Source organism: Ciona robusta, chromosome 2, assembly GCF_009617815.1.
Source record: "Ciona robusta chromosome 2, ASM961781v2".
Lineage (NCBI taxonomy): Eukaryota > Metazoa > Chordata > Ascidiacea > Phlebobranchia > Cionidae > Ciona > Ciona robusta.
In genome coordinates, this window is record NC_143236.1 from 8,243,264 (window position 1) to 8,268,513 (window position 25,250).

A 25,250-nucleotide genomic window follows, 5' to 3' on the forward strand; every position below is an offset into this window, starting at 1 on the left:
CATTAGCCCGCTTAACAACGGACAGACATTGGTAGGTTTAAAAGTTTTTTAGAATGAACAGATGTGTGGGCTTTGAAAGTTTGGACCTGCCACGGCGCTTCGCGCTTGTATATAGTTAAATTAATCGGCTGTAAGTATCGAAATATGAATTAAGTTTTATTTCGGAACCTTTAGTATATTTTTTTAGAAATATTAAAATAACGAGTAAATGGTACGGTAGTTTTGATAAAAAGTGCTGGTAAACCATTCTCCGCTTACGTTAACCGGTAAACGTAACAACCAACCACTAACCCGTATAACCACTGCCTTTACGACTAACTACCAACCTCCAACACTTTCCACTGGTCGAATCTGTAACGGACTGGAGGATTCTTTACTAGTGTTGACAAAATATTCAGGGATAAATAACTACTTTAATCAATATTATATCTCTCTCAATTATGTATTTCATGCACCAGGTAATCGGGCTTAATTAAATATTGCAATGGGCAATACTGAAACTAAACTAAGCTTTCGGAAAGCTGTGATTCAGCTCACAACGCGAATGCAACCAGTTGAGGCAAATGATGATGCGTTTTGGGATCAATTCTGGACCGAACCGATAAATAACGTGCAGGATGTTTTTGCACTGGTGCCTGCTGCTGAAGTTCGTGCTTTGAGGGAAGAATCACCCTCAAATCTTGCAACCCTGTGTTACAAGGCTGTTGAAAAGCTAGTTCAGGCTTCTGACAGTGGTTGCCACACTGACAGAGAGCAGCACATTGTTTTAAACTGCTGCCGACTGTTAACTCGGATACTGCCTTACATTTTCGAAGATCCAGATTGGCAAGGATTTTTCTGGACAAGTCTGCCAACAAATTCCAATGAAACAGACCCAAATGGGGAGCCTTGCGCCCCTCTGGCAAAGTCACTGATACTGTCTTTGTCTAACTTGCTGTACTGCCCTGAGTTCACTGTGGCATCGCACAGCAAGAAGGGTTCGACTGATAAACCAGAAGACCTCACCAGCGTGGATAGTTGCGAATATATTTGGGAAGCCGGGGTCGGTTTCCCACGTTCCCCTCCAGCGTACGGTTACATCGACCAGAACCGCACAGAGATCTTGAAACTTCTTCTCACTTGCTTTTCGGAAACCATCTACACCCCACCAGGTGCAGGTGATGATTCTGCAGCCAACAAATGGATTGAATGTTTTTGCTCCTCTGATAACCGTCAAGCATTGCCCTTATTTACGTCACTTCTTAACGTTTTCTGTGCTTACGATCCTGTAGGGTTAGGAGTCCCTTACAACCATCTTCTGTTCCATGATTACAGGGAACCTTTAGTTGAAGCTGCTTGCCAGATTTTAATTGTAGCATTGGATCATAACGCAGCAGAAAAAGAGGACGAACCAGTCGACAGTTCAAGTCTTTCACCATCCATTCTTTCAACAAGCGGAAGTAGTTCAAACCTTTTTATCAACTATTTATCTCGCATCCATCGTGACGAGGACTTTGCTTTCATCCTTTCTGGCATCTGCAGACTCCTCAACAATCCTCTCCAACAAACATACTTGCCTGGCTCCACAAAGAAGGTTGGGTTCCACCAAGAGCTTCTTGTGTTCTTCTGGAAGTTGTGTGACACAAATAAAAAGTTCCTTTTCTTTGTCTTGAAAAGCAGTGATGTATTAGATATACTTGTTCCGATATTATACCATTTAAATGATGCAAGAGCAGATCAATCTCGAGTGGGATTAATCCACATTGGTGTGTTTATACTTCTCCTACTAAGCGGTGAACGTAACTTTGGTGTTCGGTTAAACAAACCGTTCTCCGCTGCTGCACCTACAGATGTACCTGCATTTGCTGGAACACATGCGGATTTCCTTGTTCTTGTTTTTCACCGTGTAATAACTGCCGGCCACCAACGACTACAACCATTATATGATTGCTTGCTGACCATTATTGTGAATGTGTCACCTTACCTAAAGTCTCTTTCAATGACGGCAGCTTCCAAGTTACTTCATCTGCTTGAAGCCTTCAGTACTCCATGGTTCCTGTTTTCTTCCCCACAGAACCATCACCTTGTGTTTTTTCTACTTGAAGTTTTCAACAATATTATACAATACCAGTTTGACGGAAATGCTAATTTAATTTATACCATCATTAGAAAGCGTCAGGTGTTTCACCAGCTAGCAAACCTGCCGACTGATTCAGCTTCATTATCTAAAGGTGTTAACAAGAAGAGAAATCGACCTCAATCTGCGTCAAATTCTGAACGCAAAGATACACATGGAGAGGTGTCTACAGTAGAAGTGGCTGAATCAGGAGTCTTAAGCACATCATTAGCAGCAACACCAGATCTAGGTAATTTGGTCTCGCAAGTTCACAGTGAAAGAGCTGAGAAGCAAAGTCCACAATCTCGACAAAGTGAGGCAGAAAACTCAGAAGTAGAAGCAAACCGTGCGTCTCCTTATTACCCAGAATCTCCGGATGCAACGAACCATACTAACCATGAAGAACCTTTGGAATGGTCCCCAACATCTGACTGGGTCCAATCATGGAAATCTAAGTTACCCCTCCAGACGATTATGAGAATGCTGCAAGTTCTAGTGCCTCAAGTGGAGAAAATCTGCATTGACAAAAACCTCACCGACGAATCAGAAATATTAAAATTCCTTCAGCATGGTACGTTGGTTGGTTTATTGCCCGTACCTCATCCTATCCTGATCCGTAAATATCAAGCGAACGCAGGTACCACATCATGGTTCCGCACCTACATGTGGGGTGTGATATACCTTCGTAATATTGATCCCCCCATATGGTACGACACTGATGTCAAGTTGTTCGATATACAGCGTGTGTAGAATGTAATTTTTTATTCCGTATCGTATGGGTGTGGACCTTCTGGACCTGGGATTTAGGCCAGATTTGGCCCATTACCCCAACACCCTTTTACGTAAGTGACTTGCTCGCGATAGTGAAGTCCTGGTGTGACTGTGAAATATAAAATGTTTTTCCTGATAATTGTTAACATAAGCTCAAACATTCACTTTGTATAAAGAAACACCACCTGGTTCCAATGTTACTTTAAACTTATCCCCCATTTTTGGTCCAATTGGAAAGCAAGCTATTTCTAGTTTTTTTGCTAAGTTTTTAATTCCCATTACTGTTTTTTAGAAGCAAATACGTCAATTGTAAACTAGTTGACTTTTTACTTAATTTTTTTCTGCTTATACACAAAGTAACTTGAACTAATTTTGATATGTCAACTCATTTGTACTTCTAAGTTCTAATGTTAGCAACAAAAAATAAGAGGTTTACAATATATAACAACGTAGCATTGCCATTTTAGAGCTTGTTATTATTTGTAGTAATTTTTCCGAAATACGGTAAAAGACGTACTAAGACTTGAGTAAACTTTTTATATTCTGTTGTGATTGTAGATTACTTTTATTTGTTTTGTGTCTGTAGCATTCCTTGGTGTTTGTAGCCCGTTGTTGTAGTGTAGTACTGTGGGGTAAGATGGGACACCTTTAGTACATAATATCCAAATATCCTGATTGTGTTTTAAACAATTAACAATGGTCTAAGGGAGTCATAAGAATGCAGTTTTATAATTCTTTGAATGTTCTTTGCTTAACATCAAATGGGACAAGAAAATAGAATGAAAAGGTGTCCCATCTTTCCCCATCCTACTATATAACCATAAATAGTTGCACTCTTTTATACAAGTTATTGTGAAACTTAATATTTTTGTTGAATTGTTTTTTAGCCACGTAGAATATTTGCAACTCTCTGTGTTTAAATAGATGTTATATTTAGAAGCTTAGGTTGTTTATATTATGAACTTTAATTATTTATATGAATGAATTATGACCATAAGTTACCACAAATCACAATCTTTAGTTTACCCCAACTTTAATATATATGCTCTGTTTTATTATGTATTCTGTATCAGGTAGAAGTTTTTGTGCGAAAATTGATGCTTAGATTATGATAGGGTAGGGTGGGGGAAGATGGGACAGCTTTAGCACGTAATATCCAAATATCCTGATCAGTGGTGCAGCCAGAAAAAAAATAAGGAGGGGGTTTAATCAAAAAAATTCCAAAAATTTTTTTTTTAATAATATTTTTAATATTTTTTTTTTTGATTAAAAGGGGGGGGGGGTGCGACTGCCTAAACCCCCCCTGGCTGCCCCACTGATCCTGATCATGTTTTAAATAATTAACAACAGTCTATGGAAGTCGTGAGGATATGGTTTTATAATTTATAAAATGTTCTTTGCTTACTACCAAATAGGAAGAGAAAATGGAATGAAAATGTGTCCTATCTTCCTCCACCCTACTATATATAAATTATCATTAGGCGTGCTAGTGTGCTACATAAGTTACTGTCATAACATCAAAGTCAAATCTTTGTGTCAAATCAATATTTAAACTTAAAAAAATTTGTATTGTTTTAATATTTCATTCAAATATCAATTATGACCATATTTGGAAAATCCCGATTTTTCCGTCTTCTCATGAGTTTTATATTTATTGATGTAATTGTGCAATATATCACTATTTGGCTTCACGTGATAAGATTCATATGAATACATGAGCTGTTTGTAAAGTCCTGTAAGGTTAAATGTTTTGTTAAAGTTACAGATCCTAGAACATTAGAACCCTATTATTATAAAGACACTGATAGCTTAAGATTGAAAAGATAAAATGGTTAAACATTGCTGAACCTGCATGGGTAGTAGTGTGGTGTGGACATTTGAAATTTCAAGTCGAAGTTGACAACTTTCTTCTTGCTTTTGATCATTTTAAGGTAAAGTATGACAAATTGTGTTATTTTTCGAGAAATTTATGTATTTCATTTTATTAAAAAAAATGGTAATTTAAAAAATTTAAATATTATATATCATTTAAAAAAAATAATGCATTAATGCATGAGAAAGTTTACCATATTTTGTTATTATTACAATACATAGTGATCATAGTAGATTGTTTATTTTGGGATTCAATTTACGACGTAATATCACCAACTGAATTGCCACTTCATTGGAAATATATCTACTGTGTACATAACAAGAGTTGTGTATTTAAAGGGAGAAGCCAAAACGCCAGTTTAAGTCAACAATGAAAATAGACTTAATCTTTTTGGATAACTTTAAAAGTAATATATGTCCATTTCAGTTTAAACTTTTTGGTAAAACAAGAAACTTAAATATTATATTTGAAAACAAAACGTTATGTATTGATTAATTTTTCTTAATTATTTAATTTAACGTTCAAATTCCTGTTACAGTATGAAGGCCTATGTAATAGCTGAAGACACTCATATAGTTTACTACTGGTGTGATGAAGCATTTGTAACACATCTTAAATCTTTGCGTAATAATCAAGACCATAATCAGGTAATTAAAATCCTTTGTAACTATTGTGTACAATACATGGTTTGCTGCCTATGTTAAACATAGCTTAATTAAGCTTTTCGTTACCTGACTATAAATAAATTCAACACTGCCCAGGTCTGAGACTTACTTTTTTATTTCAATTGCCTATTTATTAGGTAAGTTACTAAATGTTTCCAGAGGCATTTTTACTGTGACGATTTAAGCTTTATATGTTTGACAATTGGCATTTTTAAATTGGACTTTACACAAAATGCGATTATGCGTGCGACCATATTGTTTGTTAAAAATCAATATTAACTCTGTCTAATCATAACTGTAAAAAATTCTTACAATTTAAATCTGATCTGGTGTTTATAGAGTTAAAGGATATTTGTGTAAAAAAATACAGTGAGAATCTGGTGCTACCAAATTCTATTTGAATAAGAGACGGACAATACCATTTAGGCGAAATATCTACTTTTTGTTATACAATTAGTTGGACTTGATTTTTGTCTGTTACATTTTCTTAGCACCAGATCCTTACTGTTTTTAATTATGTGGCATTGAATAGCCTACACTATGTAACCTAGTAGTCCAGACACAAGTATTTGATTAACACTACAATGTTTTCCAGCAAAGCGAGTCCAGTTTTGATTCTTACATCCAAATGTACTTCTTGCCCGTTTTTCTTTCGCATCAAATGCTTAAAAGTCAACTGAACGAAGCTTGCTCAAGTGTTTCATCTGATGACCAAGATACCGTCGTTGTTTTCCAGGATTTTCAGGAGTTTGTTTACATTGGTGGGTGGGTTAAACAGCATTTTGAGCAAGTAGTTCAAATGTTGTTTATTAAAAAAAAATTGTTTAAAGTATATATATTATAATTTATACATGCCTTCTAAATTTTAAAAAAAAGTACAACTCGTAAACTGGCACAAGGTGTACGAAACAGAACATGTTTTAACTGCTGAAGTTAGCCCGCTGAATAAATAGGATAAATAAGTTACATTCATTTATTATCTTTATAATGCAAGCTGAAATTTTACAGTTTTGCAGAACAACTGCATAAATCAATGCTAAAATGCACAAAGCTACAACAATGCAAACTGAAAATGTGTAATATTATCTTTATAATGTCATCCTACAGCCTTAGAGACCAGCTGCAGTGGTGGAAAAGAAAAACTAAGTCGAGAATTAAGTTTTTTGCGAAACACGATTAGTTTTTTGTTTGGCCCATGTGGTTACTCTGAATTTAAAACCACACAAGTGACTACAAAGGAAAGGTAAGTTGCTTCGAAATTTTTTCAAACTTTTTGAATCAAATCTAGTTAGAAATGAGTAAGTTGTTTTTTGTTTTTTTTTATATTAAGATATAGGTATGCATAGTAGAATGGGGGAGGATGGGACACCTTTTTAATCAATTAACAACGGTCTAAGGCAGTTGTGAGAATACAGTTCTACGATTCTTTGATTGTTCTTTGTTTGTTACTAAATGGGGCAAACAAAGAACAAAAATAGCAGGAAAAGTTCTCCCCCCACCCTACTATATATATATATATATATATGATAATATGCACAATTTATTAATCTTTTAGAAGTTTTTAAACTCGAATATTCAGAACTGAATTGACACTTGTGTCATTACAAGTGTGTTACATACTTGTATAGTTGAGTGATCATGCTCGAAATATTGTTTAAAGTTTAAAGTTCAATGAAAACGTTTCTTTTATTTGATGTATTTACACTAGTGGTGCTTGTTTGAACAAACATTGAAATTCTTGAACTGATTTTCACAGGAGATACTGCTGTAACTTCTAACTATAATATATATAGTGGAGTGGGAAAAGATGGAACACTTTTTTTTTTCTCGTCCAATTTGGTTTTGAACAAAGAAAATTTAATCAATTAAAAAACTCTATCTTCATGTTAATTGTTTAAAACATGATTAAGATATTTGGATATTATGTGCTAAAGGTGTCCCATCTTTCCCCACTTTTCTATATAAAGCCTACTAAATTTTACAATTTTAACAATGTAGTATCTCAATCAAAATATGTAAACTAAAGAACTAAATTTTTTATAACTTCCTATGGCTATTCTAGAGTTTCCTGTGTTTTCTATTTGTTTTGGTTATCTTAACTAGTTTAAATATTGTGTAAAAGCCTCCTCATTATTATGTGCTAGTTGTCTCTTTTTGTAAAACAGGGTTAACACTTAACCTTTATGGTTAGGGACCTAGGGTCCCTGCCTCTGACCAAAAGGTATTGGGTTCAGGGCTAGGCGCTGCGACCATTGTGGGCCTATTTTTCCTTAGGTAAGACACTTAACCGTAATTGCTCCAATCCAGTGGTCACTAATGGGTTGTCCAAATTATTAGCCATACATAGAAAAAATATTCACCTACAAAGTAACATGTCTGGTAACTTGGAAACAGGCACCAGGTGTATGAAACAGAACACCCGTGTTATAACGACTATTGTTGCTCCGCCAAGCAAGGATAAACAAGTTACATTCCTTTATTTATTTTAATTTGCCGTATCTGTACCACAGGGCATGGCATAGTGTTACTACCATTCTCCAGCAATACACTTCTCTATGTGAGTTGGAAAACTCATTCTTACTTGAAGGAGTTGAACGTATTCGTGTGAACGAAGACGTCAACAAAGTTTGCAACACTGTCATACAAAAGTCGATGAAGTCGTTTGAAAGTTTGTCCAATCTCCACAATGTACAATACGGACTTGTGTTTGTAGGGGCAAAGATACTAACACTACATGCCAGGTTAGCTGTTTTTTAAGCTTTAAATAAACTCCACCAAGGTCCAAGTAGGAAAAGTTAGAGAAACCTTAGCCTTAGATTGAGTCCGAAGTAATAATTTTTTACGAAGAAGTTAAAATTTTAAAAGCAAATTAGAAATGCATAAAAAATATTGACCAAGTTTTAGTAGGAATTCTTGTGGCAGTAACGTTTTGTACTTTTGGGTATTTCCATGCTATTTAGTTCCATTGATATTTCTGCATCAATGATTTTCAGAGGTATTTTGGGGCAGGGTATTTTTCTACATGCCTCGCAGGCATTAGTGAGTGGGATTTTAAATAAAGTTTCCAGAAAACATTTTGGATTTTTTTAAGCTTTGCACTGCGGTCTTTAATCTTTAATTTAAATCCTTTTTTTCCTAGCCGCAAATTCCCTTAAAGATTATTTTTTCTGCCTGTAAAAAATCCTATTCCTCACCTTACATTCTCTGCTAGCTAAATGTAACAACTAACCTCTAACCCCAAGTAACCTATAACTACCAACCTCCAACCAGCCTAATCTGTAATATACTGGAGGATCCTTTACTATCGTGCATTTTTTTTCTGTAGAAATAAATTAGGTCCCAAACTATCCTTTTTTTTATTCTAGCTCAAGAGCTCGTTACAATTTATCAACGCAGAACATTTTACAAATCATCACCCTTTCTTCTTTGGGTAGTGGCCAAACCGACAGCGAGCATGAGGTAAAGAATGAGGTATTTAGTGATGTGCTTTAGGAAATTATATTCTATATAATATGGCTGAGGACCTATGATGAAATATGGACACTGGGTTAATGTCTCAGTTGGTCTTGTACTGCTTTTTAAAAAAAGACGGCTGGCTGTGAAGTCACTTTAATTGTTGAGTTGCAACAATTAACAGCTTATTACCCAAACTACATAGATTTCATTGAAGATGAGAATAGTACCAAGATCTTAATATTCACTCTTGTGTTTGCTTTTTCCTAATTTCAAAATTGTAAAGTTATTCACAAGAAAATATATTTCCAATCTCAAACACAAATTGTAACTCCGCAATTGTTTTTTAAAAAACGATGGAAAAAAACATTTTTTTATTACCCAGGTGCTCCTGTGTTTATTTTTTTTAAATTCTAATTCACAGTAAAATATGTTTCCAAATTTAACCAAAAAATTAAACCCCAAAATATACTTTAAAAAAATTTTTTTTTTAAATCTTTAATTTTTTTTATTTCTTTTTATTACCCAGGTGAGGAGTGATTCAGAGCTCGAAAGCTCCGAGATACCGAGCGACATCGGATTGGATCTCCCGTTCATCCCATCTACTGATGATGAGGAAGATGTGTTTCCTCCACAAGAGCCAAAAGATTTGACCTCTGATGCGGGGCCTCTCTCTTCAACTGGAAGCCAATGTGAGTTGGTATATATTTAAAGAAAAATTTAAATTTGAAAAATATTCAAAAAAACTAAAAGTTAATAAATATTAAAAATTTATTTTGCTACCAGACATATATATGTACATTAAATATATATGGAAAATTTTTGTACCAGAGAAGAATCTTCCGATACATTACAGATTAGGCTGGTGGAAAGTGTTAGAGGTTGGTAGTTAGGGGCATGGGTTAGTGGTTACGATTTCTGTTAGCACGTAACGTAGGGAAAGAATCTTCTTCATTCAAGTACATTTTTTTTTAAGTTGATCTATTAACGAAACATGAACAGATTTTGTAATAAAATTTTTATTTAATCACTCATGTTCCAATGTAAAGGTATTTACAATAAAAAAAGAGCATAATATAGCTGAAAATCCACAATTCTTTTAATTGAAATATAAGATTTTGTTCGATTTAACTATAGATTGAGAAATGTAAGTACAGTTCAATAAGATAATGTATAATCCTGTTTAATCCAAGCCAGGTCTTCTGTTATTTCCGATTTTAATTTTAAATCAAAGACTGCCTACAGCAGTGGCACAGCTAGAAAAAAAAGGGGGGGTTCAACCATAATATAGAGAATGCTAGCTATTCGTATTTCTTTAATAAAAATTATTTGTTTATTAATAAATAGGCAAGCAAACCCACACTCCCCCTGGTTGCGTCACTAGTCTGCAGTAGCCTCCTGTTGAATGTAACTTATTTTATCCTCATGTAGCAGGAAAATGACAGTCGTTATCACACGGGTGTTCTGTTTCATACACCTCGTGCCAGCTTACGAGTTACTAAGTATGTTACTTTGTGGTTGATTATTTTTTTGGAGGATTTTTTTATGTTTTATGTATGGCTGATAATTCAGACAACCCATTGGTGAATGAATGAATGAATGTAACTTATTTTATCCTCGCGTGGCCAGAAAACGACAGTCGTTATTACACGGGTTTAACACCTCGTGCCAGCTTACGAGTTACCTTGTATGTTACTTTGTGGGTGATTATTTTTTTGGAGGATTTTTTTTTTATATATAGCTGATAATTTGGACAAACCATTAGTGACCACTGGGTTGGAGCAATTGTCGTTAAGTGTCTTGCCCAAGGACACATACGCCCAGCAACGACGAGCCTTGAATCCATTACCTATGGTTTCAGCTTACAGACAGGTGCGCTAACCACTTTGCCACGGCACCAGACAATATTCTGTAACCACATACCTAGGCTACCATGCAGTAATTTCACCATAAGCTATGTTAGGCCTTACGCCAAATTTTGCAAGCACTTTTTAACAGGTGTTATATCTTTATATCCACAGCCCAAAACGAAACTGAGCTAGGTAGTTCAGTGAGGAGTCAATATTCTGAAGACAGTCAAGTCACCAGTGTGTCTAACAACAGCATTAGAATGGTCAATAATCACTTTGATGCGCATGGGAAAGAAAATGCTTCGTTTAATATTAAAGTAAGATAATAGGCTTGCACCTAATATAAATGCTATTATCACATTTTGTTATTCTGCTACCAGGCTTTATGTAAATAGTCTTTTAACGGCTCAACTGGTAAAAAAAACATTGAATTTCCTACTCTTTTCCTGCCATACGGCAAGACTTTATAAAATACACCAAGTTTTTTATGCCATATGAACCACTAAAAGTATATTCCCGTTATGGCTGGTAGCAGATGTAACAGAACACGATAATAGGAATAGGCATTTATATTATGAGTTAATACATTAATAGCAAACAGTCTTGATGGTTGTGCATTGTTTTTCAGATAAAATTACATGCTTAGTTAATTTTTACATGACTTAACCAAATTTTTAGATTTTTTTTAAATTTTGGAAATTTTAGTTTTTAGTTAATTTTTCGAATTTTTGTTTATTATCTTGCATGTTCCAGAACACTTGCATCCCTGTTTATCTGACAACACCCGAGCACCCCTGTCTTCCCCACCTGCTTTACTGTATCCCAATATCAGACCAAGTTAACCTGGTGTTTATATTTAAGGTATGTTTGTATTGAAAAAAAAAAAATTCTTTGTGTTACATTATTGTTGTCAAAAATGTTAAACTAGAAAACTATTATTTTTTATTTGTTTTGTTACTTCAATGTTTGGCCTTAAATTGTAAGAAACAGAACATCTGTATCATAACGATTGTCGTTGTCCCAGCAATCAAGGATAAATAAGTTACATACGTGGTAACTCGTAAGCAGGCAAGAGATGTATAAAACAAAACATCTGTATCATAACGATTGTTGTTGCCCCGCAATCAAGGATAAATAAGTTACATACGTGGTAACTCGTAAGCAGGCACGAGATGTATAAAACAAAACATCTGTATCATAACGATTGTTGTTGCCCCGCAATCAAAGATAAATAAGTTACGTACGTGGTAACTCGTAAGCGGCACGAGGTGTATAAAACAAAACACCTGTGTTATAACAACTGTGGTTGCCTCATTACACCGGAATAAACAAATTACATTCAATTAATATACAGGGCTGTAGTGAAACAAAAATTTGCATTCAATCATATTATACTCGTGTAAAGGTTTACTGCCAAGAAATGCAACCACAGATATTATGTGTTGTGCCATATGGGCTTTGAGGCATATTTTTACACTCCATTTTTAACAATAGAAAAATTATTAGGAGCCGAACAATAGAAAAATTATTTTTTTCTTTTTTTTTTGACTAGAAAGTGGAAAAAATCCATGGTTAAAATTTATTTTTTTTTGACTGGAAAGTGTCTCCTTTACAGATAACGATGGTGAAACGGATAATTTACGGATGGTAATTTATTCTACAGGTTCCCCACAGTGAAGTATCAGACATGGTATGTGGAATGTTGGATTTGTTACGAAAATTAAAATTCAGCGACCGAAAACTTGAAGTAATCGGAGGCCAAACCACCGTCAACAATTTGGAGAAATGCGGCAAGTTGCTCGTGCAAAAAACAAGGTGACATAACTTTTTTTTTATTTTTTGCATGAATACAACAAAGGGCTTTTTTCTTTTTCACTTTACTATCAATATATAGTGTTACTGCATATTTATACTTGTTTTTTGGCCTTTTTTTAAATATTTTAAATACCTCAAATTCGTCGTCATATTCAACACACACTGTAGACCCCTCTATTTCTTATGAAAAACTTTTTTATTTTAACATCAATTTTGAATATTTTTGACATTTTACAAATCATGCAATATTTTCACCACTAGAGAACTGAAAGGCAAATCCAGATACTTGGATTATACTCGTTTTTAGGCCCTTTTTTTTAAATATTTTAACTAACTGAAGTTTTGTCGTCATATTCAACACACACTGTAGACCCCTCTATTTCTTATGAAAAACTTTTTTATTTTAACATCAATTTTTAATAATTTTTTGATATTTTACAAACAAATCACTCACTTCTACCAACAGGGAACTGAAGGGAAAATCCAGGTCAAGGTTGAAAAGATTGACGTCATCATGGAATTCTAACGGACAACGTAACTTAAACATGTTTGTAAATACTGGGAATGGTGAATACACAAAGTTGTAAGTTAACATAAATCTATTACTGCAGTTTAGGGGTTTTATGAGTTTCTCTTAAGCCTAAAAAACGTTGTCAGCTACCATGTGAGGCGTTGTTTGTAAAACTCCTTGTGTTTTTGCAAGTAATAAAGCTAAAACATGCAATAATATAAAACCCAAGTTCTTAAAATGGGCCCATGGTCCCCTAGAGAACATTTATATTCTTTGTGGGTGAGGCCTTTGGTGAGGACCTGTGATATAGCCCCGTTTCCGCTAATTGCCCCAATAATTTAACATAAATGGCCCATTGTTTGTCTGTTAGTTGGAGCAACAGCAAACTTTTGTTAATGTAGTAACTAGTATGTTTTAAACTGTAACTGTGTTTTAACTGCTGTTGTTTTGTCGTTATGTCCCAAATGTTTTTTCCTTTTTATTCCAAGATTGGAAACTTGTGTTAGAGATACGAAGGAACAACTGCGACGTTTCTTTCAATCACTTTTCCCGTCTTATTTAACATCAGATGCCACACAATGGCACACCGCTGATCTATGCAAGATATATAAGTTTGCTAAAGCTAAGCTTACTGGTTGGTTTAAGTTATTGCTATATTTATGTTTCAGTTATCTTTTTACTATAATTATGTTATAGTTATCATTTTCATTTTATTTTAGTCTGTGGCATAATTTGTGGTGTTTGTGGCAGGTTAGAAAATATTCATCAACAAAGTTACATAGGTGGTAACTTTTTTTTACGTAAACAACTAACTTTAAAAGCTAAAAAACCTAAACTCAATTTTTACTTAAAATTTTACTTAAAATTTTTACTTAAAATAGACAATTTTTATACATTCACATTACATAGAGTAAAATGTAAACGTTAAATTTAAAAAAATTTAAATACCTAATTTTCTTTTCAGATTACACAGAGTACCTGCACGTGAAATGCACGCAAAACATCACCATGTCACCTTATTTGGCTACTTATCCGGGGTTGGTTCATTTCTCGTTAGTATTAAGAACTCGTGAACAAACTGGTTCAACTTCATACGTGGGGTCATTGTTTCAGGTACAATGTATATGGTTGATGTAATGCTAATTTAGTCATAATAGTATAAATATAATAATAACTGTTATTTGTCTATTCGATTATGGTAGCGAAGATTGAAAAACATTTAAAACTAAAAATAAAGGATATAGCAAGAAAACAAACAGTTGTTAAAACACGCTTATGGTAAAAAACATATTTACATTTAATTGGAACAAGTTAATTATGGTTGTTATGTTTTCATTCTATTTTCTCACCCTATTTGGTAGTAAACAAAGAACATTCAATGTATTATAAACCTATCTTCACGACTCTAAAAGAGCGTTGTTAATTTTTCAAATCAAAATTAAGAAATATAGTACCCAACTTAAACATACAGCCTTTTTGGTGGAAATTAATTATGTGACCTCATTGAGAATAATTTAGGACATAAGTTTTGTGTTTTGAAATACAGTAAATCCTTGAAATAATCGACGTTTGTATTTTCATTGTTGTATTCGTGGAACCATCCAGGATGAATTATTCTCCCCCTCAATAGTAGAAGTTGCAACAAATGAAGCAAACGATAACCTTTATATGGAACTTAGGAAACAGGTGAGGTCGTAACAGCCGTGTTGTACATTGTGTTTGGTGTTCTGATAATGTTCCAAGTGACCCCTGAAACTCCCTTTTTAGATTAGCAGTAACAAGATGTGAACTTTCGCACAGCAAGGACAAAAATAAGTTTAAGTTAGTACTATACCAATGTTTTTCTTTTTACCCATTGGTAGTAAACAAAATATAGTTGCTGAATTATACCCCCTGACTTCCAAAAAACGCAACTTTTTTGTTCAAAACGCAATCGGAAAATATGGGATTTAGGTGCTAATAGTATTCCATGTTACCTCGCATCGCTGTATGTAACTTAATGGTCTATAACCACTATATGTAATAAGCACCTATATAATATTAAATGCTTGTCTGTTTATAGTTCAAAGAAGGAATTTATAAATCTGAGGCAAATTTATCGGACCACGGCACTTTATGTACACAACTGGAAGCTGGTGACTTTATGTTCACCTCCAGGATTTGCTTTTCAAATATTAACCGTCACAAATCAACTTTCAAAGTTTCGATTGATTCCGATCTATTGACTGGTGCATATCAACCTTGTAGTGTGTTTTCCGGCCCTTTCTACAAGTTAGTATTTCTGTTTTTATTAGTAATGTAACCTGGGGTAATAGGCCAATCCTGGTCTAAATCTTAGGACCCATGGCGTGCCACGCTGCGGGTCCTCACCCACATAGAATAATCTTCAATTGCCATTTTTTATACAGAATGCGATACATGAAATAAATATGAAACAGTTTAAAAAGTACATTCTTTAACCTGTTGTAATTGTATGATAAAGTTTAAATTTGCTTATAATGCTTCCAAATTTGTTTACAATATTTAACAATTTTGTTCAAAATTTTCAGGAACTTTTTATCCAAAGTTTTGGACCCGGTCCCCACCTCGTTCACAGTCTACCACCTAGTGACCGTACATTTCTCCTTGGTTCCCAAGGATGTGGTTGCTAAGCAACGGGAACAACTCTTTCATGATGTAATTGAAGGCTTGAATTCGGGAATTGAAAAATAGTGAGTTTTTCTGAAATCACTATTTTTCGCTTAAAGAGTCCGGCCCACGGTTCTCATGGTTGCGCAGTTTTTTGCATAAGAATAAAGTTTTATGTCTACTGATGCTAAATTCACAGCCAGTTTGTGAAAATTCGCTTTAATTTAAAAGTTATGAACGTTTAAAAAATCAAATTTCAAAGTTGTAAAAAACGTCACTCGCGGGCACTGTTACGTCACAATGCAATATTTCGTTTATGGGGAAAACCCGGTCTATCAGCGGTTTATTGGTGCATCAAAACGTTTTTTAAGGTATTAACAATACCTATGGCTTCAGCAACTTATTGGAAGCTATTTCCTAGGGATCAGTGTATAACCACACAAAATAGCCTACCAAGCTTAGTGGAGAATTAGTTTTCGTGACTTTCTAGGGTTCAGATTTTAAATTCTTTTTGTTTTTTCCCTATATGGCATAGACTATATTTATATCTGTATTTAAAGTTACCATATAGGAGTTTACCATAAGCCGAGTAATCATGCCTGATAGGTGCTGTGTTTAAAATAGCAAGACAAGAATGGCTGTAAAGCGATAAGTGTGTGTGTGTTTTCATTTTCAAAAGAAAGAGCGGGGTTAAAAAAAAAGCAAGCAACATTACATTGGTATGCTGGTCATCTCATATTTGTAGCGCACATTTTACTTCAGATCGCTTTACTATGATATGTTCTAATTAGAATATGCAAGGAAACTTGTTCGGATCAAGTAAGCAGCATTGTATTTGGAGAACGCAGAAGAACAAATCCACCATCCGGTACAAGTATTCTTTATTCAAAACAATGAAAATAATCCAATACTTAAATATGTATTTCTTGTAATGTTGAATGTACTTAATTTAAAACAACATAACTCTTGCATGAATCACATTTTGTATGAAACAAGACCATTCAAAACTGAATGATGAAAAATTCTTGCAAATGTTGTTGAACTGTCACTATAATGTTGAACCTTTCTGTTTTCCTTTTCCAGTCATTGCCGTACCTATCGAACAAAGTTCTGATCAGCTGTGTAGCGATACTGTCTAAACAAAATAAATGCCATAAACATGTGATTGACCAACTTTTTGGTATGAAGGCCAACAATAAATACTAGACTAGAGTAAATTGATTTCACTAAATTTGTATTCCATGCTCGGGTCTCAGTCAAGAACATCATATTTGCAACACAAATCTGTTTACACAAATTTCAACAAATTCAGGAAAAAAGACAGTGCAACACTTTAAACAACAGACTTATTAAATGTCACATTTTTTTTAATAAATGCTATTCTTCGTCAACCCACCAAATTGTGTTGTTGATTTGCTCAGCTTCACTTATTTTCCATGGTCTTGGCCTGTCTACTTCCCCAACACTTGCTGGAAGTACAGGTTCAAACTGGAAAGGCTCAATACCTATTGCTAGTGGACTAGGATCTTCACTTATGTCACTTCATCAGATGAAATACTTCTACCTGACTATACATCACACACTGACACTTTTACATTATTGTTAACTGACAAATTTAAATAGCGTAATACTGTAATACACTTACAAACAATTTTTAAAAATATTAATTTTAAACCAAAATCAGGCCACGGCATTACCCACGCTTATTTCTTAATTTAAAAGTAACAGAAAATTCTATGTCGACGGTACACTGTTTTGCTGTAAACAGCAAAGCCTAAATCAGCTGATCGATTAGAAAAGATCGTGACGTAATTTACGTCATAGTGCCCGCGAGTGACGCAACAATAGGCGAATTTTTTGGCACTTTTTAAAACGTATTTTTGGCCAAACTAAATATTTTTTTCACAAAAAATTACCACAGATAGTATTTATTAAGTGTGAATTTTCATTTAAAACCAACTTGTATGAGCGTGGTCCAGACTCTTTAAAATCCCCTTTTTTGCTTTACCATAAAAATCACTTCTTTTTTTGTATTTCACTAAAAAAAATGTTTTTGTATTTTGTCAAAAATCAGTTTTATTCTATAAGATGTAATTTATCCCAACACCCCTTACCACACTGTAAATCCTGTATTACCATTGTGCAATATATTCGTTTTAACATTTAGAGGCACACCAATGAAAAGCAAAACAAAAGTTTTTTTTTAACTTTGGTGGATCACATTTTAGCATTTCTTTTTATATATGAAATTTAATTTTTTCGTTGGCCTGTCCTTTTTAATATTTATCGTACATGATTTTTTAGCTTGCTTATTCTTATATATCATATACCCATATTATATTAATATTTCATACTTACTGTGTTAATTTCTATACATGATACCAAAGTGCAATTATGTATTAGTGCAATATATCGTCATCTTTCTCTTTTACTTCTCTCTAATGTTTGTATATTATAGTAGGTTGGGGTAAGATGGGACATTCTGTGGTAGGGTGGGGCAAGATGGGACATTCTGTGGTAGGGTGGGGTAAGATTGGACATTCTGTGGTAGGGTGGGGTAAAATGGGACATTCTGTAGTAGGGTGGGGGAAGATGGGACACCTTTGACACATAATAACTAAATATCCTGATCGTGTTTTAAACAATTAACAACGGTATATGAGAGTCGTAAGGATAAAATTTTATAAAAAATCGTTAAATGTTTGTTTACTACCAAATTGGGAAAGAAAATAGATTGAAAAGGTGTCCCATCTTCCCCCACCCTACTATATAAAATAATAGCAAACTTGTATTTGTTAAAAACAATTTTTTAAGAGAAACCTAATTTTTGTTAAGGTTGTTTAAAGGCCGTTGCTATTCGTTTATACAGTCTGTTAATTGTACTATAACAGCAAACTTTAAAACATTTTAAAACTTAATTTTTTTTTAAATTCATTTTTGCGTTTATTTTTAATTTTTTCGACACAATAAGACCAAATACCAAAAGCGCGTGAATGCCAGAGTATAAACGTACACTGAGGCCAATGGTATAACGTACTTGTATAATAGGGTGGGAAAAGACGGGACACCTTTAGCACAAAATATTAAAATTTCCTGATCGTGTTTTAAACAAGTAACAACGGTCTATGGAAGTCATGAGGATATGGTTTTATAATTATTTAAATGTTCTTTGTTTACCACCAAACGGGTCGGGAAATGACAAGGTGTCCCACCTCCCCCCACCCTACTTAAGCTTCATACTGAATACACAATGTATTATACCGTAGCTTAAATATTCGTTATCAAAACACGATCGCAACATTGCCACGGGCACAATACAAGTACAATATTTACATTGAGGTAATGAGGTCTACATGGATGAGTCAGCCTATAGAAAAGGATGTATGTAGATTCGTAAATGTCAAAACGAAAAAAGTTTGACGGAATGTTAAAGCACGCGTAGTGTTTTACCATGAAACACTGCTATTCTAAGCGTAAATTAAAAATTGATTTTCCACTTTTTGCACAAAACAAAAAAAAAACAAAGTTTCACCGAGCCCTGTAACATAACCAAGTTTTCCTTTGTAATATAACATTGCTATACTAAGTTTAAACTGGTAATTTTAAAGTTTTTTACTTTTCTTTAATCTCAGAAGCGAAAAAAAACAAAGTTTGACTTAACACTTTTAACAAAGTTTTTTTTCCATTGTTCTTGATATTGTGAATTAAAATTGGGTTTTTAGGTTTTTACTTTTTTTACCTCACGTTAAAATGCCACAAAGTAACATTAAACAGCGAAATTCAAGCGTAAGTATTTGGCGTTTTCTATTTTCAAATAGAATAGAATCCTGACGTTTTGCATATTGTTTAAATGCCTTCACATTGGCCAGTTCACTTTACAGCTAAATGAATTATATCACCGCCATTGAAACCAAGTTCTCTCAATTTTCGAACTTTTCTTCTTTTTGCCACTTTCTTGTCGTTTTCATCGCCGAAGTAGCTTTGCCGGGAAGGCGGGATTCCGGAAATGACGTGTATGAACGTTTTCAGGTATCGAATGTCGTCATCAAGACGGAAAACACCTTGGTAGGGGAGACTCCCTAAATTAGCCTGTAAAGTAATGAGCTTTGTGGTAAATTCTGCCTTGGTGATCCTATGTATTTGTTAGATTTGGTACAGATTGTATATATTCCTGCGGGGTAAGATGGGATGCCGTTAGCACATAAATCCGATATTTCATGTTCGTGTTTTCGACAATTAACAACGATATTTAGGGCCGTGAGGATACGATTTTATAATGTATTTTCACGCCGTCGTTAAAATTCTTTTTACCTTGAAAATGATTCTCTCCGGTGACTTTTCTTTGGAGTCGGATTTTGCAGAAACATTAGAATTCTTCTTTGTTTCTCTTTTTTCATCGTTAACTTCTTTACATTTTGAAATACGTCTTGTTTGCACTGCAAAGTTAATAGCTCTTAACGATACTGGCTTCGACTGAGTGGGATAATGTTGGGTTTTCAACGAAATTGCCCTCGAATTTTCATACTTGGCGAGCCCGGGCAATAACATGGTATAAACGATGTGATCGGGCCTAATATACACTTATGTTAACGCGCTAATGATGGGTTTAACGGGCATGCTTCTCATGAAATATTCTTTTCCATGCGTTTTATACATAGCGTATTTTAACTTCCGTTTTGCGGTAAATTATGATTGCGATTTCACTGATAGAAAAATTTCATGCCAACTCAAATTATAACATGGTAAATATTTGCTGCACAAGCATACGAAACGTCTCGCGTTTCGTTTCTTGTGCTTAAAAAACGTAACAGACAAAAATCAAATCCCACAAATGCACAATTAAATATAAATATTCCGCCTAAACCGCATTGTCAGTCTCTAGTCTAATTCAAATACAATATTACAGTTATCGTCTGACATTTCGTTGGTATTCACCTGGCGTCTCAGCGAACACGCAGGTCAAGTTGTTTTTCACTTTTCGTTTCTTGGTCGACACTTGTGGTCTTTTCGCCTTCATCGGCGTGACGTAGTTGCTGACGTAGGTTCTGACGTCTTCCTTGTGATAATATGAAGGGGATTTGTTCCTTGGAGAAAGAGGAGGGGGAAAACTTCTTCTTGTTGGAGATCCAATCGATGGACTTCTAAAGTTATACATATTAATAAAGTACTGTGGGGTAAGATGAACACATTTAGCACATAATATCCAAATATCCTGATCGTGTTTTAAACAATTAAAAACGGTCTATGGGAGTCTGGAAGATACGGTTTATAATTCTTTGAATGTTCTTTGTTTACTACCAAGTGGGACGAGAAAATAGAATGAAAAGGTTTCCCGTTTTCCCCAAACCTAGCACTATAACTTCAAAAAGATGGACTTCCTTTTACATTCAACTTGACTTGTATGTGGATTGTCGTTTAAACATCTGAACTCTGCATAGGTCGATCTAAATACTGTATATTATACATTGTATAAGAAGATTCCTAATTTCTAATCCTTTTTAATACGCACTCTATACGCAATTGTAATCTATAATGCCATATATGGTATTTAAGATTAAATCCGGACTATACATCTTCCTCGACAATCGTGTGATCTTGTTATTGTGGGTAAAACACCTATGCACTTAACAACTCTGTTTGTGTTGTTATGAAACGGTTTTACGTCCTTTGGTAAATGCGATTTACTGTGAAATGACGGCATATTCTATAATCTATTTCTATATGATTAAGTAATAAGAATATGGATAGAGAGGATTCTCCGGTATTTTACAGATTAGGTTGGTTAGATTTAGTAGTTACGTTTGGCCTTGACGGTTAGCAGAAAAAGTAGGGGAAAATATATAGATTTTATGAAGCTTCGGGCCTCAAAATGCCCTAAAATTGACTGTACATTATTTTTTACCTTTCGACTGATGATTTCCGTTGCGACAATACTGAAGTCTTTTGCTCAGAAACGTTCGTATGTTGTAGCGAAACGTTTGTCCTATTCTGAAACTTGGCGCCACAGTTGTCCGTTGTCTTGTTCTGCGAAACGTTTGTCTTATTCTTCGCGGCGTTATAGCTATCCGTTGTGTTTTTATGCGCGACATCTGTGTTGCGTTGCACCGCGTTATTATCCCTTCTAATAAACTGACGTAAGTCTTCATCGGTTCGGATTGATTTCTTGGAAAATATCGTGGTTTGTGTTGATTTTACTTCGTATGAAGGGCTAGTTGGAAGCTGCTGTGGAAAATATGTTTATTAGTTGTTTGTGCCTATTAAAAATATGCGTATTGTTTATAAAATAAGGTGTGGGACATCTTAAGTACATAATATCCAAATATCCTTATGGTGTTTTGAACAATTAACAACGGTCTATGGGAGTCGTGAGGATACGGTTTTATAATTCTTTGAATGTTCTTTGTTTACTACCAAACAGGAGAGAAAATAGAACTAAAACTTGTCCCATCTTGTCCAAGCCCGGTGTAACCTCCAACACCACACACATAACTTTCACCTTAATAACATTCCTTGTTCTTCCTACGTCATCGCCCTTCACGTATTCGTACTTTAACACAACAAAATCTTTGTCTTTGTTGGCAGCCTCCCTGTCGCCACTTTGTGCCGTTTTCTCCTTCGATTCATTATTTGCATTTTTCAAGTTCGTGTCTTGTTTTCTCGATCTAACATTTACAGACTCATGGTTTTGGTTGCCTTCACTCCCTGTTGTTTTAGTTTTCCACCATTTTATTGGATTTCCATGTTGATCTTTACGCGAACTGAGAAAATATTTATATTTTATTATAATCCCGTCGTCATCGTCCTCTGCAGTACTTGACGTATCTACGTCATCACTGACGTCAACGTTGACCTCATCGCTCAATTCCCCTGTCTCGCTGGAGGATTCTTCCGACTCTGTTGGTTCAATTTCTTTTATGTCATCATTAAAACCGTTTCCGAGCCGCCTGTCAATCATTCTAGAGTTCCTGTCTTCCTCTTTCACGTAATTCGACCACATTTTAGTTGCTTGTCGCACTTTCTCGCGCAAAGTCGGGCGCTGTGGTTTGACATTGGCCACCGGGATCGTTTTCTGCACCTTTGAAATATACATTCTTTCGTTCTTCCCAAGAGCGGATTGAAAACTTCTCATTTGTTCCTCCGGGGCGTTCCTGAGCGCAATTTCGAGCGCTTTCGGCGTCTTCTTCGTCGGGGTGGTTGTGTTCCTGCTTCCATCACGCCTCTCCTCAATGCAGGAATCTGACTGGCTGGAACAACCGCTATCAACCGAAGCTATTCGTTCCTTCCGCATTGTCATCTCGTTGCCAACTTTCGAAGTCTGACTTATATTGTTCTTTGATTCCATTATTGCGTCTCCGTTTTCGTTCACGTCGTATTGGTACTGCAGTAACACAGTATCTCGCTCGTCTATATCGCTTTTCTTGCTCTGCGCAAGCGCCCATACTTTACCATCCACTAACGCACACGTACCGACGATTTTCGACATTTTACGGCCTCGTAAGTTCAATAATTAACACAATTTCCAGCAATGCGCTCCCTCGTAAAGTTTTGCAGCTCATACGAATTCGTTGAAATGATAATTCGACCCCCGAGTACAGGGTGCAATTATTTTTAATGGAGCTTTACACTGTATTTTACGACCCTTCTACGCTAATAAGTGCGAAGCGAAACGCTGGGCGAAAACTTACCAACGGAGAAGATTATATCTCCGTACATAGAACAATACCCCCGGGGTAAGTAAAAAGATTCACGTTTTCAATTTGTAAACGACCCAGCCTTTTTCGTGGCAGTTTGATCGATTCTCCTTGTATACCACATTCCTTAATCGGATGATATCATGCAGTCTTTGCTTATTCGATAAACAGAAAAACCATGAAATATGCGAAAAACGGAATCATCTTCAGGATCCATCGTGATGCTTAAGTTCTCTCTAAAGGTACTGACGTCATAGATTCCAAAGCATAAGATTATCGAAATGTAAAAGCTACCAAATTAAACTATTTGTCTGTTTCGTTATATACTTGGGCGTTTATGAGCTTTTTCTGGAGTTTTAATAATTAAAAAGTTGTTTTAAATTTCAATGTCGTTTCAAAATAATAATATAGTAGCATGGGGGGGAGATGGGACACTTTTTTATTCTATTTTCTCGTCCCATTTGGTAGTAAACGAAGCACATTCAAAGAATTATGAAACCATATCCTCACGACTCCCATAGACCGTTGTTAATTGTTTAAAACACGATCAGAATATTAAAATATTACGCGCTAACGGGGTTTCTTCTTCCCCCACCCTACTAAATTTCAAAAAATATCAATTATTAGTTTTAAAATTAGAACGCTTTTGTTGTAATTATAATTTTAGTTAAATTAGTTGTAAAAACATTAGAAGTTAGTTTCATATGTGGCAGTACTAAGGCCGATGAAACGGCACAAATCATTATACAACAAGTTGGTCTTGGCTGATGTTTATGCTTGTTCTGAAGGATTATGTACCGGTACATTGTTTATGCCGCGCTTCGCTGCGGTTGGGCAAACGCGTGTAAGAGGATAAACCAGTTGCTTGTCAAAACGTACATTAATGCTAGTCGTACCTATAAGAACAATTTCTGTTTCAAATTAATTTAATTTTAAAAAACGGAGCGAGGTGTATGAAACAGAAAACACGCGTTATAACGACTGTGGTTTTCCGGCCACGCGAAGATAAAAAAAAGTTGCAATTATTTATGCAAAATATTTTTAGCCTAATCTTTACTTAGCTTACACTTGATTAAAATGTTCTGAATGTATGGATTTATTCGGCCCACTAACAATTAAAGTTACAAGCGTATGTAACGGAAACTGAATTTCCCACTTAGACTTACTTAGGTTTAAAACGGATTTAAGAATTTCTAAACCGATGTACTTATAGTTCGGAATTAAACTTGAAACATCGATTTAAGTTTAATCAGGTTTGACGTTGAATCCTGTATTGCTGTTATGAGATAGTACGCTGCATAATTCATGATTGAGAATCTGAATAACATTTTTTAAATTCTCAACGGGAAATGATTTTTGTAAACCAATGTTGTGAACCATTTCGTTACTTTTTAGGACTATGGGTGTGACCGTGTGTCATATACCTGCCTCATTGGTTTTAGCATGGACTTTACATACAGATTCACATACATGTTGTCCGGCGCCGTGCTATAGTGGTTAGCGCGCCTGCCTGTAACCCAGAGGTAATGGGTTCAAGGCTCGATGCTGCTACCATTGTGGGCGTATGTGCCCATGGGCAATACATGGGTTGTCTAAATTATCAGAAATACATAAAAAAAAAAGAAAAAATCCAAAAAAATAATTACCTACAAAGTAACATACATGGTAACTCGTAAGCTGGCACGAGGTGTTAAACCCGTGTGATAACGACTGTCGTTTTCCGGCCACGCGAGGATAAAGTAAGTTACATTCATTCATTCATTCATTCATGTGAAGCTTATGGTTCGCATCGTAACCAAATTAACGTACGCTTGAATCGTGACTGGTGTACTAACTTAATAGTTGTTTGTTTTCGCACATCTGAAGTACAAACAATTAAGCATAGCTGTTTAAAGGCA

General features: G+C 35.0%; 2 protein-coding genes and 1 long non-coding RNA gene across 6 annotated transcripts; 2 read left to right on the forward strand and 1 right to left on the reverse strand.

Annotated features, from left to right (window-relative positions):
• The first annotated feature begins 94 nt into the window (after positions 1-94).
• On the forward strand, positions 95-4,625 carry LOC149740868 (protein HID1-like). Its single transcript, XM_089873065.1, has one exon. The coding sequence runs from the start codon at positions 485-487 to the stop codon at positions 2,843-2,845; it is 2,361 nt and encodes a 786-aa protein (XP_089729191.1). The 5' UTR covers positions 95-484; the 3' UTR covers positions 2,846-4,625.
• Positions 4,626-4,655: 30 nt separating this feature from the next.
• LOC149740869 (BLOC-3 complex member HPS1-like) lies at positions 4,656-25,109 on the forward strand. 4 transcript variants are annotated; one of them, XR_016384451.1, is made up of 18 exons: positions 4,656-4,797; positions 5,278-5,386; positions 6,000-6,165; positions 6,512-6,647; positions 7,915-8,145; positions 8,770-8,875; positions 9,387-9,549; positions 10,879-11,024; positions 11,461-11,568; positions 12,371-12,522; positions 12,989-13,105; positions 13,522-13,667; positions 13,998-14,146; positions 14,639-14,719; positions 15,096-15,304; positions 15,583-15,744; positions 16,453-16,529; positions 16,745-16,878. XR_016384451.1 is itself a non-coding variant. In XM_089873067.1 (17 exons), the coding sequence occupies exons 2-17, from the start codon at positions 5,279-5,281 to the stop codon at positions 20,689-20,691; spliced, it is 2,304 nt and encodes a 767-aa protein (XP_089729193.1). In that variant the 5' UTR covers positions 4,656-4,797; position 5,278; the 3' UTR covers positions 20,692-25,109. The 4 variants fall into 4 exon arrangements, 3 of the variants coding, with proteins under 3 accessions (XP_089729193.1, XP_089729194.1, XP_089729195.1); XM_089873067.1 differs by lacking the exons at positions 16,453-16,529; positions 16,745-16,878 and adding an exon at positions 20,568-25,109; XM_089873068.1 differs by lacking the exons at positions 16,453-16,529; positions 16,745-16,878 and adding an exon at positions 20,568-25,109 and having other exon boundaries at positions 8,770-8,863.
• Positions 16,526-17,781, reverse strand: LOC149740870 (uncharacterized). The gene is made up of 2 exons (XR_016384452.1): positions 17,058-17,781; positions 16,526-16,756 (listed from the first exon to the last, which is right to left on the reverse strand). It is a non-coding gene; the product is annotated as an uncharacterized LOC149740870 (long non-coding RNA).
• Positions 25,110-25,250: the final 141 nt, after the last annotated feature.

What these genes read in the sequence shown, in the direction of transcription:
- LOC149740868 (XM_089873065.1), top strand. Translation starts at nt 485, where the DNA reads ATGGGCAATACTGAAACTAAACTAAGCTTTCGGAAAGCTGTGATTCAG.
- LOC149740869 (XM_089873067.1), top strand. Translation starts at nt 5,279, where the DNA reads ATGAAGGCCTATGTAATAGCTGAAGACACTCATATAGTTTACTACTGG. An exon ending in TCAGGAGTTTGTTTACATTG is followed by an intron (nt 6,166 to 6,511) that starts GTGGGTGGGTTA and finishes GTCATCCTACAG; the next exon opens with CCTTAGAGACCAGCTGCAGT. An exon ending in ATGCTTCGTTTAATATTAAA is followed by an intron (nt 11,025 to 11,460) that starts GTAAGATAATAG and finishes TGCATGTTCCAG; the next exon opens with AACACTTGCATCCCTGTTTA.